The 13,198-nt window shown below is 43.5% G+C and overlaps 4 protein-coding genes across 4 annotated transcripts; 2 read left to right on the forward strand and 2 right to left on the reverse strand.

The window, feature by feature from the left end:
* Positions 1 to 286: 286 nt before the first annotated feature.
* On the reverse strand, positions 287 to 1,986 carry P174DRAFT_400547 (NAD(P)/FAD-dependent oxidoreductase). Its single transcript, XM_024823903.1, has one exon. The coding sequence runs from the start codon at positions 1,494 to 1,496 to the stop codon at positions 309 to 311; it is 1,188 nt and encodes a 395-aa protein (XP_024688092.1). The 5' UTR covers positions 1,497 to 1,986; the 3' UTR covers positions 287 to 308.
* A 476-nt stretch (positions 1,987 to 2,462) lies between these two features.
* Positions 2,463 to 4,775, forward strand: P174DRAFT_456932 (putative protein kinase; the record flags this gene model as incomplete). Its single annotated transcript, XM_024829482.1, has 1 exon — positions 2,463 to 4,775. The coding sequence occupies one exon, from the start codon at positions 2,463 to 2,465 to the stop codon at positions 4,773 to 4,775; it is 2,313 nt and encodes a 770-aa protein (XP_024688093.1).
* A 408-nt stretch (positions 4,776 to 5,183) lies between these two features.
* Positions 5,184 to 6,865, forward strand: P174DRAFT_500979 (acyl-CoA dehydrogenase family protein). Its single transcript, XM_024831007.1, has 4 exons — positions 5,184 to 5,794; positions 5,858 to 6,085; positions 6,145 to 6,234; positions 6,282 to 6,865. The coding sequence occupies exons 1-4, from the start codon at positions 5,302 to 5,304 to the stop codon at positions 6,782 to 6,784; spliced, it is 1,314 nt and encodes a 437-aa protein (XP_024688094.1). The 5' UTR covers positions 5,184 to 5,301; the 3' UTR covers positions 6,785 to 6,865.
* Positions 6,866 to 7,008: 143 nt separating this feature from the next.
* P174DRAFT_417172 (DUF3716 domain-containing protein) lies at positions 7,009 to 8,024 on the reverse strand (the record flags this gene model as incomplete). The annotated part of the gene is made up of 3 exons (XM_024824582.1): positions 7,009 to 7,373; positions 7,434 to 7,781; positions 7,841 to 8,024. The coding sequence occupies 3 exons, from the start codon at positions 8,022 to 8,024 to the stop codon at positions 7,009 to 7,011; spliced, it is 897 nt and encodes a 298-aa protein (XP_024688095.1).
* Between the last annotated feature and the right edge of the window lie 5,174 nt (positions 8,025 to 13,198).

Here is a 13,198-nt window from a genome sequence, read left to right on the forward strand (position 1 = left end):
TCTGACGTCGCGCCTCTTCCTAGACAAATTGACAGGGCCCTTATTTGCTTGCATTACTGGAAGCAAAGTAAAAGGGGTCGGGCTTTATCAAAGACGATCTCCAAACGATGCACCAGACGGAATATCATTGATTTTCCTGGACATTATAGTGAAGAATCGGTTGCAGCTTGCCTGCTTCAATGTCAGGTTGGAAAGCCAACTCCAAGTTTCTTTGATTGCATAGCATATCTAGGGAATCTTATGATCAATGAAATTTTACGATTTGGATTCAACATGCAGCCTCTGTCGCGAAGTACTCTATATTGCGATCACCTGTTCTCATGAGTCGTATAGATGCTGTTATACCCTGCCAGCGACTCCTCCTTCAAAGCTTGCATCTCCTTACCCTGGAACCGGTTCGGGTCCAGTGCTTTCTTCAGGGACTCGTCAACTTCTTCACCCTGAATCATCTTGGTCAAGAATTTAGCTGACCCAGCCGCATGAGTGACCCACACTGCAGCCGCCACATAAAGACCCTTGGTTGACGAGATCGTGCCGACCAAAGGCAGATTGTCCGGAGTCATGGAGAAAATACCATTGAACTTCTCCTTGATGGTCAAATTCGTCTCATCAGGGATCAAATTGCGGGCTCGCTCCAGTGTTGCATCGAATGCATCGACCCAGTCACCAACCGCAGTCTCACTGGGCTTGTGATAGAGCGGCTGGTGATCATAAGAACCAAGTCCATAGGCTGTGCCATGATCACGGGCATACACATGGTATTCAGGCCATCGAACAAATGGTGACTTGCGCGGTTTTGGCTCGCGCTGTTCGCCATACATGTATGGATGCGCAACAGGAATGACCGGAATCGGCACACCAAAATTACAGAGATTCTCTGACCAGATACCTGTGGCGATAACCACCTTTTCTGCTTTGACCAGTCCAGATGTAGTTAGGACACCATTTGCACTGCCATCTTCGTGAATGATCTTCTTGACATCTGTTTCCAAGAAATGAACGCTATTTCCGCGCGCCTGTTCTTGGAAAAATGAAGTGATTTTAACAGCATTTGCGGCCCCGTCGCTTGCGAAGTGCAATGCAGTCAAGATGTCGTTCTTGACAAGATCAGGAGCCAGTTTAGTTGCCTGCTCAGGAGACAGAAGTTCGGCAGGCAGGCCAACCTTCTTCGCCATGTCGTATCTGACCTTCAATTTTTCGACGCCCTCGGGAGCGGTTGCGACTTCAAGCCCTCCGATGCTCTCGAAAGCACCGGGAATCTTCTTGTATTCACTGACAGTGTCCACTGCTAGGCGTGTAAGAGCCTCCGATTCGTTGTATTGACCTATGAATCCAGGCGCATACCCAGTTGAACCTTTCAACTGAGAGAATGAACGATCGATGAGGACAACTTCATTGCCATTCTCCAATGACTCTGATAGAAAGTAAGCCAAGGCTGACCCAACAATACCACCGCCGACAATAGCTATTTTGAATGATGCTTCCGAGGAATCCATCCTTGCTCAGGGTATCTTCAAGACCTAAGGGATAAATGACACTTTCTGTACCATCAGTCCACAGACTCTCAACGGGGAGTCTGTCTCATTTTATGTTCATTCATGGTGGGGTTCGACGAAGTAGCGTCATGAATACGAGCTATACATAGAACTAGTTCGACGCCGACCACGGTGAGTACCCACAAATACGCGTGATTCCGACGACAATAGCGAGAGTGAGTCGAATATGAGTAGATCCTGCTACCGCTATTGCCGCTTCGATAACTCAACTTGATAAACTGTGCCATCTGGAATCGCCCTATTGTACTCCGTAGTCTGTTTTTGATCAGAGTATCGTAAATGACATTGAGGTGGCCTTGCGGCCTGAGGCAGAAAGTGCGTCATCCAATCTGACTTGAAAGTCCGAAGTTCGGCCAAGAATGAGAACACGTCTTTCTCGATGTCAACGGCTCGAATTTCTGCGAAGTGATGCATATTTCTTAGCGAGTTAATGGTTCATTCAATGCTAGGCCGATATATCGGACGCCTAGAGGAAAGTTTGACCCACTAGTGTCGAATTCACACGCCCTTTCTCTGGCATCTGGCTTTAGAATCTGATGGAAGCCGGCGGGAATTGACAGCCTGATCAAAAGCCATCCCCAAAAGAGGAGAATATTTACCACATAATTTACCAAGTGAACCCAAGACCATAGCTTCGGAAAAGCCCAGTGAATGGCCTGAAACTGGACTTTCCTACTCCGTCGACGAATTGGTGTTGAGTAAACATTCCTAGCAGGTCTATTACCGGGAGTCATTAATCATACACGATATACATTCGTGCCTGCTCTCACAATCCAGACCTCTGCTGCATTGCTACGCTGCCTATTGGCTCACTGCTACATGAGGCAGGCCATCTGTGCTGGCATGGCTCCCTTGTGGCCGTGAAATCACCACCCCTAGGCATTGCGACTAATTGTGTCCCCCAATATGTCTATGTTCAGACCGGCTTCGGAGATCTCGTCCTCGGAGTCTCAATCCAGCTCCGATGAAAGCGACCATGGATTGCTTTCAACAGCCTCAAGGAAGACCCCGGGTGAGTCTGATTCCGGGAATGGTACACAGACTGCATCCCTCGATAGGGAGCCTGGCACTGAAAGCATCCCTGAAGCATCAATGGATGTCCTAGATGTTGAAGCTCAGGGCCATACAGCATGGATCACTTCCGCCTTGCTCGAGTTCTACTGCCTCAGCAAAGCAACAGACATCCTCAATGCCAGGGAAGGCTCTCAGATGCGGTACACTCGCGACTCTCCGGAAGTACAGCATCTGGCCAAAAAGATGTATGCTCATCAATCACAGCTGCTATCGACACATGGAATGTTACCTGGGGGCATTGAGAGCGACGAGTGGGGAGAAAGAAGACAGACGTATCGCGAAACTCTTGATGGAATTGGCCTGCAGGCCCTCAAAGGGCTAAACTTAGACGATATCCCTAAGCAGACGCCGTCTCTTGGCACAACAAAAGATGTTGTTTTGGCTCCCAAAGCCTCAAACCGGATGCAAGTTCATGTAGAGACGGATTTTGCAAGGCCTGCGCAAATGAGGCGTCAATACAGTGGACTGTTGGGGTTCAGGAAGCAAGGTGCCGCAAGACACGACACGCACGCACCGGACCATCAGCCGTTCGCCCTCTTGGGTAGTTCGCCTGTGAGCTTCCCGCTATTCAGGCCCAATCCGCCACCACCGACTCCAGCTATATCTCGTTATGCGACGGAATTCTCAGAAGTGAGAGTCCTCGGACGCGGATCATTTGGCGAAGTCTATCATGTGAAGAATCATATTGACGGGCAGAACTACGCAATTAAGAAGATTCCGCTGAGTCAGAGGCGGCTTCAGCAGTTGCAAGGCGGTGATCAAAATCAACTTGAAAGTATCATGAAAGAGATACGAACGCTTGCTCGACTCGAGCATACGAATGTTGTCCGATACTATGGTGCATGGGTGGAACAGGCTCATATATCTGAGCTTCTTCACTCAAGGAATATGAGTGCAATGGAGTTCCAGCACGAGGAGAGCCACAGCGGGTGCGTGACTCAAGGATCAAACGACGAGCAAAGTTTCGGGGTCGTATTTGAACATTCGGAAGTTTCTGCGGTTGAGGCACGCTCAATTTCTACGTCTGCTGAATCCGAAGCCGATGCTCATCATCGTTCGCGACGTCGCTACAGTCATGCTACATCGTCGTCGCGCTTCTCAAAGAACAGCCTCGCACGGAGTCTTGAAGACGATGAGGAGGTGGAGTCGATCCCTCGCGATTTCAATTTTGTGTCTCATGGTCAACTGTCGACGTTCGGAGGCACCGATGATGATATCTTCACCGACGGGCTCAGTTACGATGCGTCCAAGCTGCAGATCCAGCGAAGGCGTCAAAATGGGTCTCAGCTTCCTGCCGTCGTTCTCCACATTCAAATGTCTCTGCATCCTATTTCCCTGAACGCCTATCTTAGCCCTCACTCTTTGGGTCACGCAGAACATAACCATGCGCCCCCACGGCGTCACTGCTTCCATTTGATACCATCGTTGAGATTAATGCTACGTATAATCTCTGGTGTGGAATATCTTCACGCAAAAGGCATAATTCATCGTGATCTGAAGCCGGCAAATATTTTCCTCTCACCGTCGGATAATGGCAAATTCGATGGGTGCCCTTCCTGCGTCGCGAATTACGGGTCCACACCTGATTACTGTCATCCCAGAATAGGAGACTTTGGTCTTGTCGCAGATGTATCGCATCTCAACGATCTTCCGACCCCCTCTTTTGAGGAGGGCCCAAAGCTCGAACGTGTCGTCGGAACGGAGTTCTACCGCCCTCCCTTGAGCACTAATGGAGAGAAGCACTCTAAGGGCATGTTCCAAACTGGAAATAATCAATTCAGTTACGTCATCGACGAGACCCTTGATGTTTACGCTCTTGGAGTTATACTTTTTGAGCTCCTTTACCGTCTGAACACTAAGATGGAACGACAAATGGTTCTGACCGACTTAACAAAAGGCATGAATCGCCAGTCACCGGCCAGAATTTGCATTAGAAACACTGTATTCCCAGCAGACTTTGCACAGAAACTCGACATGGGGTCGATCATACTAGACGATGGTGTGTCTGTGGCCGACTCGTTGATGAGGTGTATCAGCGGCATGTTAGAGCCCAATCCTCATCGACGATTGCGCTGTGCGGATATCAAGAGAGCTCTGGAGAGTATTCTGGATGCTGCTGCCACGCAGGATCCTTCCTGTTGTTGATGCTCTTGAGCAAAACTGGCTGAAATCTTTCTTCATCAGCGCTATAATACTCGAGCCTACAGGCGCCTTGGTGTAAGGAGGAATGCAATAGAGGTGAACATATTAAGATTATGACCCCTGTATAAATTACAGATATGTATATTGAATCCATTTAGGGGAGTCGGAACTAATGCTACAACTCTTCTCTACTTATCTTTTTATAAATCTGAGTCAATGACGAGCAATGAAGACGCAAGACAATACTACCCACATTAAGTCGGACTGGAGAAAATACACCGTGCTCTATAACATAAGCGAGCTTCGGGCCTCGGTTTCATGGGATTTGTCTAAATGCATCAGTCAGATACACAAGCCATCTTCCCCGCATAATACGGGGATCCCCACACTCCTCCCAGCAAAATATGTAGCATTATACCTACATAAAAGGATAAGATAAAGTCCCTTCACCTCTTGATTCAATTGGCAATCAACATCACTCGCGCTCTCTCTCTTCCCCCCATAGCCCTTAGCCCAATTGTCAGAAAAAATGCCACGTACAGATCGCCCACCAACAGCTCCCTACAGCGAACCCCTTCTTCCCCAACTAGACATCAAAAACCCTTACTACACAGACCTCCACCACGAGCTCCGCGCCTACGTCCGCAACTACGTAGAAGCATCCATCGCCCCTCACGCCCAAGAATGGGAAACAGCGGGACAAGTCCCCGAGGAAGTCCGACGACGCCATTGCGACCTGGGGTTCGGGATCGTCCATCCTCTAACCTCCGAAGAAGACGCGGCTGGTATCTCATTACCTGGTAACGTTCCCCGTGAGAAATGGGATACGTGGTGCAACCTTATTGTGACGGATGAGCTTACCCGGGTTGGATTTGTGGGTGTTATATGGGGTCTCGGTGGTGGAAATAGTATCGGGTGTCCGCCTATCGCGAGGTTCGGGACAACGGAGCAGAGGCGGAGGTGGTTGCCTAAGGTTGCGAGGGGGGATATCAGGTTTTGCTTGGGGATTACGGAGCCTGATGGTATGATTTTTGATTTTTTTCCTTCGTGCAGAGGGGGGCTCGTTCGGCTGACGGGGATACTAGCTGGTTCGGATGTTGCGAATATCCAGACGACTGCAAGATTAGATGGTGATCATTACGTTGTCAATGGGGCGAAGAAATGGATTACAAATGGTATCTGGGCTGATTATTGCACTGCTGCTGTGAGGACAGGGGGACCGGGAAGAGGCGGCATCAGTTTGCTTGTGATTCCTTTGACTGCGCCTGGGGTGACTCGCCGGCGGATGCACAACTCAGGCGTCAATGCCAGTGGTATGGCCTGCTTGTATGGATACTACCATGAAATGATACAAAGCTGATCGGTCAATTAGGGTCGACGTTTATTGAATTCGATGATGTTCGGGTCCCAGTTGATAATCTAATCGGGAAAGAAAACAAAGGCTTCCCCATCATTATGTCGAGTGAGTTTTGTCCCCGGGAAAGATATCCGAGTACTGACGTTGTGAAGACTTCAACCCCGAGCGCCTTACGCTTGCATGCGCCGCTTTGCGGTTGGCTCGTGTCTGCGCAGAAGATGCCTTCCACTACGCAGTGCAGCGAGAGACCTTCGGCGCGCCTTTGATTCAAAGACAGGCAATACAATCCAAGATCTTCAAGTTCGGCCTCATGATTGAGCCCGCGTATGCATTTTTGGAGCAGCTCGTCAACGTCATCGAGCTCACCAAAGATCGACCCGCTGACGATGTGAAGATCGGTGGAATGACGGCCTTGCTCAAGGTGATGTCCACCAGAGCTCTTGAGAAGAGTGTTCGTGAAGCGCAGCAGATCCTAGGAGGCGCTGGGTATAATAAGTCCGGAAAGGGAGCACGGATTGAGCAGGTTTCCCGCGATGTGCGAGTTCATGTAGTTGGTGGTGGTAGCGAGGAGATTATGATGGGCCTCGCTTTACAGGAGGAGACCAAGGCGCTTAAGACGAGGAGGCAGGCTCTTGAGAAACGGTCGAAGCTTTGAGATGGTTACTCGGTGCAGATATTCTGTTTTCCCTATCAGATGCTTCAAAACTCACTACAGCTCGAAGATTTAACTAGCCGCAAAAGCCATATCCAAATGCTGGCAGTGTCCATGTGTCAGCTAGATCCTAACGTCTTTGACCGAGCCCAACACTATGAAGTGAGATCGATGCCCAAGAAAGAAGCTGAGTAAAATGCAAGTCTTCAGGGCATGAGCGCAGGGGTTCAAACTAACTCCCAAGGATTGATCGATTGACGCTCCTCCTCCAGCTGTTGCACTCTCCTATGAAGTATGTTGAGGTGGGCAACGATGTCTTTGATAGCCTGCTTAAGCAAAGGCAAATCGTTGATAGTTTCTGGTCCGAGAGGAAACGGAACAACCTTGCCATCGAGACGTGACCTCGGAGTAAGGGTCTGACTGTCGGATTCCTTTACCTGTTCCTGAACATTCGTCTGAGTATCCTCCCGTATAGGGACACCCTGTCCTTCGTTCTCCTGCACCTCCTCCGCTACGCTGCTATTGGTGGTATCCGTCAAGGAATCTTTGGAACTGAGCGACGAATCTACAGATTCATCATCTTTGTGTCCTCCTGGTGCGATCGTTAACAAAGTGAAGCAAACTCAGGACGAAGTTTAGGGTTTCAACTTACGGAGGTCACAGTTGTGTCTCCTACTGAACCGACAATTTGCACATGCTCCGGCAAGCTTCGAGTTCCCATCTGGGTTAGGTTCAACGACACACATTCTCCAAGTGCCTTTATTGTCTTTGCAGAAGCTGCACGGATCAGCCGCCTCAGTGCCGCGGGTTTGGACCAAAGCAGCCGTCAACGCCGTGCTGTCTCTCAGTGGTTTGCGTATAGGTTGGCCGTCTCCGTCTATCTGCCAGTCCAAGATACGAATGGCAGGCAGTTTCTGGTATCGCTTCTGCGCCCCGTTTGGGTTATATCCTGCAATGGGCAGGTCGGACGCGTCTACTCCCGTAATAAGCTCGTCCTTTTCTGGAAATGAAATGTCAGCCTCTTCAGAAACGACCGACGAGAGAATCACAAACTTATACCATCCTGAGAGCCCAAGGATGCTTCACCTTTGCCACGGCGACGAGGCCGGTATGGTCCTTCTTCCTCGCTTTCTGGTTCTGGGCGCGGTCGTTTAGGTGTAGCTATTCCGAACATACGAAAGATTTTGGGAGCTGTCGGACTCAAGAGGTCATGGTACTCTTTCTGCTTTGTTATTTTCCTCATCTTGTGCCACAGACTAAAAAGTGGTAAGGATATGAAACTCGTGAGATATTAGAAGGTGATGAGAAACGCCATCCAGTGAGCACCAGCTTGTACACATAGCAATGTTGCCGCGGCGTCAGAGTGAGAATGACCAACATAAACGCACGACCACATCTATGATGTGAATTATCCTTTGAACAAGGCACATAGGAACATCCCTGCTCTCTTTATAACCGTGTCTCTGGAAGAGCTATGATAGTCAATATAGGTGAGCAACCAAGCATATTTAGTCCAAAATTCTGAATGTCTCGTTGATACACCTGTCGCGTCGAATTTTACTGGTGCTGAAAAAGCTGACGAGGCCAGCGCCGGTACAGTAAAATCTCGTATATAGTCTCTCAGTTTATCCGCGTTAGATGAAAGGAATCAATAGTTGTAGCGCGTACATCACTTCAAGGAGTTTTACACACATGGAATGTACTCATAGTAGCACTATTAAGATCCGGCCTTGACTTGGCTAAAACAGATAGGGAGTCTCACATGCTACCAATTCCACGCGCATTTTAATGAAGCCTAACCCCTCTTTGAATCTAGTAGAGAGCCGTTTATCTCAGTTCGCAGGATCAGGAGTCTGGCTATCCCAGCTGAATGTGTATGTCGTAGCCTCACGCGTGGTGTACACAGCTCCTAGAACCTCCTGGGAAATAATCAGTCTCTTAAGATGGAGAGTCTTTGATAAAAATTAGAGGCACTTAGAAAATTACACCATTAACTGGTATGGAAAAAGGATGACCTTCCTACTGCTATTCAAGATACTAACAGTATGGTGGAAGGATGGAAGCTTCTTTAGCCTAAGGATCCATGCATTATCTTAGAAGAAGGGGTCTAAGGTGCCGAGCTAATCATTATTTTCAATATGATCTTAAATACTACAGGCTATCCCTAAGTCATGTGGATCTTCAAGCCTTTCTCCTGTATCATCTCCTACTTAAGGATAGACTGGCTGACCCAATCCGCAAATCCATATCCAAACCACCCAATCCGCACTTTGGGCTGGATGGGGGTCGACCCTGATCTAACCCACATAGATATGGGTGGATGGCATCCAACCCATATGGATATGGATAACCCATTAGGTGCACATGACCGGCAGAATAATAGATATTCATGATATTCTCTTAAAGAGAGATCTTTCTACCTACTAAAAATAGTATAGTCTAGATTCTTAGGTCTTTCCGCCTACCAAAAGTAGTATAATCTAAAATCACATGTATAATATGGGTAGAATGGTTATCCACAACCCAACCTGCATGGATATGAGGGTGGGTTAGATAGGTGGTGGATTAACCCAAAACCCATGTGGGTTGGATTGAACCCCCTGCAGATCCATCCAAACCCAACCCACGACCAGTCTACTTAAGGATTCAAGGTGAGGAGAGAAAGCTAACTAAGAAGAACTAGGCTCCATTCTTCTATAGCTACCATGCTAATTCAGAAAGAACTAAGCAAGCACTTATATTTTATTTACAGTTTTAATCCTCTTTAAGTGCTTAAATGCAAAGTTAATACTAGGAGTTGTGACCAGTTCTACAGGGCAGTATAAGCCTGGATTTTCTATCACTGCCACTACTACATCAGGACCCTCACAGGGAAATGCATAGGGGAATAAATTTCCTGCTAGTGCCACTCACAGGATAGTTAGGACTCTAATTCTTTATAGGATTTCCCTGAATACTACATATAACGATGAAACAGTTAGCCAGCGGCCAAAAACAGCTACACTTGACGCCGTTTTGCAAGTCCTACTAACACTTGGCCGTCCTTGGCGTCACGTGTAATAACTGCATGCCTAACAGCTTTTACCACCACGGCCTAGTGCTATTTAGTTCTCCCCCTGTTTCTTGTGTGCCTGGTCCCTGATGTTTAATCATCATGCTGCTGCCACCTGAGGGCTGGTTCATCACTTAACCATACCTCATTTCCTTTGATGAGGGAGCCATTTTTAGCTCCCCTCACAACCACCTTATTCACTCTAATTCTATAAAGCCCATAATAACTATGGGACTCTCCCACTTCCCCTTTACTTTTGAGTAACTTCTATATCATCACCTGCATTTTTGTCCTTTATGTAAGGATCTACGTATCAGGGTAGATGGCCTGTTGACTAGGTAAGAATTGGTGACAATAATCAATGGAAGAGGATGGTAGAGAGTAGTAGATTATATGAAATAAAAACTAATCCTTATCTTCTTGAATACCAGATAAGGGGAATACTATTTATCTTTGCTGTCTATCCTAGATATATTTAGCAATAATTTGAAAGCGGCTTAAGGTATGAAAATAGGAGGTTGCAAATAATTAGGAAGCAAGGGGTAGCTATATAATTAAGTAGCTAGGCTGCAGCTAAGCCTTTTTAATTATACCACCTCTAGTTATAATAACTATCCTTAGTTAGAGTTATATAACTTTAAATTTTCCTAAAGAAGTAAATAATATCATGATAGTTAATATAATATAATATTATTAATAGAGATAATTAATTATAGGGTAGATGTAATGCTTCTATTATATTAGCTTTATATATTTTAAAATTTATTATATTCTTTGTTATTATGTACTATAGTGTGGTAGTAAATAATATTATTATAGGTAATAACTATAGTATATTTATCTTAATTACATCTTTATTTATATTTTCTCTTCTTTCACCTTTATATATTAATGCTTCTCTTTTATATTATAGTATTTTCTTTAGTATTATAGCTATTTTTTATTTATTAATATCTAACATCTAAGTTCTCCTAAATCTTATAATATCTTATTTATTTCTGCTATATTTTGCTTCCTCTTTATATTTCTTACTGTTAAGTTTTGTCATAGCTAATACTATTATTTATAGAAAGTATTAGTGTATATATTACCTTTATACTATATTAAAGAACTTTAACCCCTAAGGGGGTCTTCCTTTTAAAGTTAATTATAAGCTTACAGATAGCACTTCTATAAAGTATATCTAGTATAATGCCTGCTATTCTCTCTATAAACCTATATATTATGTTAGTCCTATATATTATTTTAGTATTAATAGCTGTTTCTTAGGCTGTGCCTGGTATGGCTGGGAATGCTCTTAACCTATCTACTATTATTTAGACTGGCTGACCCAATCCGCAAATCCATATCCAACCCGCCCAATCCGCACTTTGGGTTGGATAGGGGTTGACCCTGATCCAATCCGCATGGATATGGATGGATGACATCTAACCCACATGGATATGGATAACCCATTGGGTGCACGTGATCTAGGGCCTTAAGGGACTGATAAGCTTATCCAACCTAATCTAGGCCTAGGTAGGGATATATTTTTATATATATAGATAGAGAATAGTCATATCTATCTATATATAAAATAAAAATATTAGATTTACTAAGAGAAATTAGAGTTATGGTGGATTTTATATTTTAGAAAATATTGCTTAGGACAGTAGTAATAAGAAATATATATCTCCGCACCATTTTTCATCCCAACTTTAGGAAGCCCCTATACCCCCTAATTAAGCATATTTCAGCTTATAGGATAGGTAATATATAATATTTATATAATAAGTTATTATATTAATAAATAAAATATATAGATATCCTAGTGGTGTGGCTAGAATACTAGAAAAATGGGTGGTAATTAGAATACTAGGGGTCACCTGACTAGGTATTATGGATATATCCATTATCCGCAATCCAACCCGCATGGATATGAGGGTGGGTTAGATAGGTGGTGGATCAACCCATAACCCACATGGGTTGGATTGAACCCCTTGCGGATCCATCCAAACCCAATCCACGACCAGTCTACTATTATTAAATAGTATACTAGGTTCTTTAATCCCTAGTATACCTGGGACCTAAGTCTTTTTATAGACTTTTTAGTTACTTTTCTTAGGCTTATTAATGCCTTTAAAAATATAGAGCAGAGCTATTATTAGTTATATAATATTATAAGAAAGAAAAAGGAATAGCATGTAAGTTTCTAGGTTAATTTATTACTATAGTACTATCTTAATACTAATATTCTTATAGAGTGATGAGTATAATAAGTTCCTTAAAGGTTATTATACTGAAATAGCTTATATTTAGTATCTAAATACTAGGGCTACTGTTAATAAATAGGCTGTATATTATTTAGCTAAAGCTCTTTAACTTATGCCTAGTAATACTAGGTATATAGCTTAGGCTGCCTCTCTTCTCTTCTTTATAGAGGAGGTTAAGGTGATTAGCATCTATTTCTATAGTAATAAAATAGTAGTTACTAGCTAGACTTACTTAGCTAATATTAATTAGACTTTTCCTTTAGTACTTAAGGATATTTAAGTTAATATTATATTCTACCTTTATCTATTATACTTAGCCTTAGCTAAGTCTTCCCAGCGCCTTTGTATTAGTTAATAGTAGTAATTCTTTTCTTATATTTCTATATTGCTTCTTATGTATTAGTTATATTATTAATATAAACCTACTAGTTATATTCTAAAGGCCAGTCCTTCTATTTAATTAAATAGTACTATTTATTTCTAATAATATGGTTATCCTTAATCTCTTTAACTTCCTATTTATTATTACTTTTAAGCTCTAATATTAGTAGTAATTAATCATGCTTTACCTAATTCTATAGTTCTAAGTATAACATATAAAATATATTATAAATTTAATTATATTTTATAGGTAAAGTAAGATAATATACTTATAAACTAACAGCACCTAGCATATAAAAAGGTCTAATAAAAGTAGGAGCTAGCTTCTTACTTAGAACCTTTAACTTAAGATTCTTTATTAATAGCTCTACTAGTTATCCTTTTTCTAATATTAACTCCTTATAATATTTATTATAGTGCTTTACTTATATTTTACTAGCTTTATACTATTATTCCTTTAATCTTTCTTAAAGATCTGAAAGTTTTTATACTTATGCTGTTATAGCTGGAATCTCTCCCCCTATAGTGCTATCCTTAGTATTAATATAAAAGTCTAGATTATAGCCTAGTAAGATTTTAAATAGGGATTTATTTAGTAATATATTAATTACTCTATTTATAGTAAACTTAGCTTCTCTTAGTAAAGTTACCTAGTTATTTTATTCTTTATTAATAAAATAATAGAGGTATCTTTTAAGGACTTAGTTCATCTATTCTATTTAACTATTAGTT

The sequence above is a fragment of the Aspergillus novofumigatus genome, assembly GCF_002847465.1.
Source record: "Aspergillus novofumigatus IBT 16806 chromosome Unknown P174scaffold_1, whole genome shotgun sequence".
Classification (NCBI taxonomy): domain Eukaryota; kingdom Fungi; phylum Ascomycota; class Eurotiomycetes; order Eurotiales; family Aspergillaceae; genus Aspergillus; species Aspergillus novofumigatus.

Coding starts and splice junctions, on each gene's coding strand:
- P174DRAFT_500979 (XM_024831007.1), top strand. CDS start 5,302: ATGCCACGTACAGATCGCCCACCAACAGCTCCCTACAGCGAACCCCTT. Junction 5,795..5,857: donor GGGGATTACGGAGCCTGATG/GTATGATTTTTG, acceptor CGGGGATACTAG/CTGGTTCGGATGTTGCGAAT. Junction 6,086..6,144: donor CTCAGGCGTCAATGCCAGTG/GTATGGCCTGCT, acceptor TCGGTCAATTAG/GGTCGACGTTTATTGAATTC.
- P174DRAFT_400547 (XM_024823903.1), bottom strand. CDS start 1,496: ATGGATTCCTCGGAAGCATCATTCAAAATAGCTATTGTCGGCGGTGGT.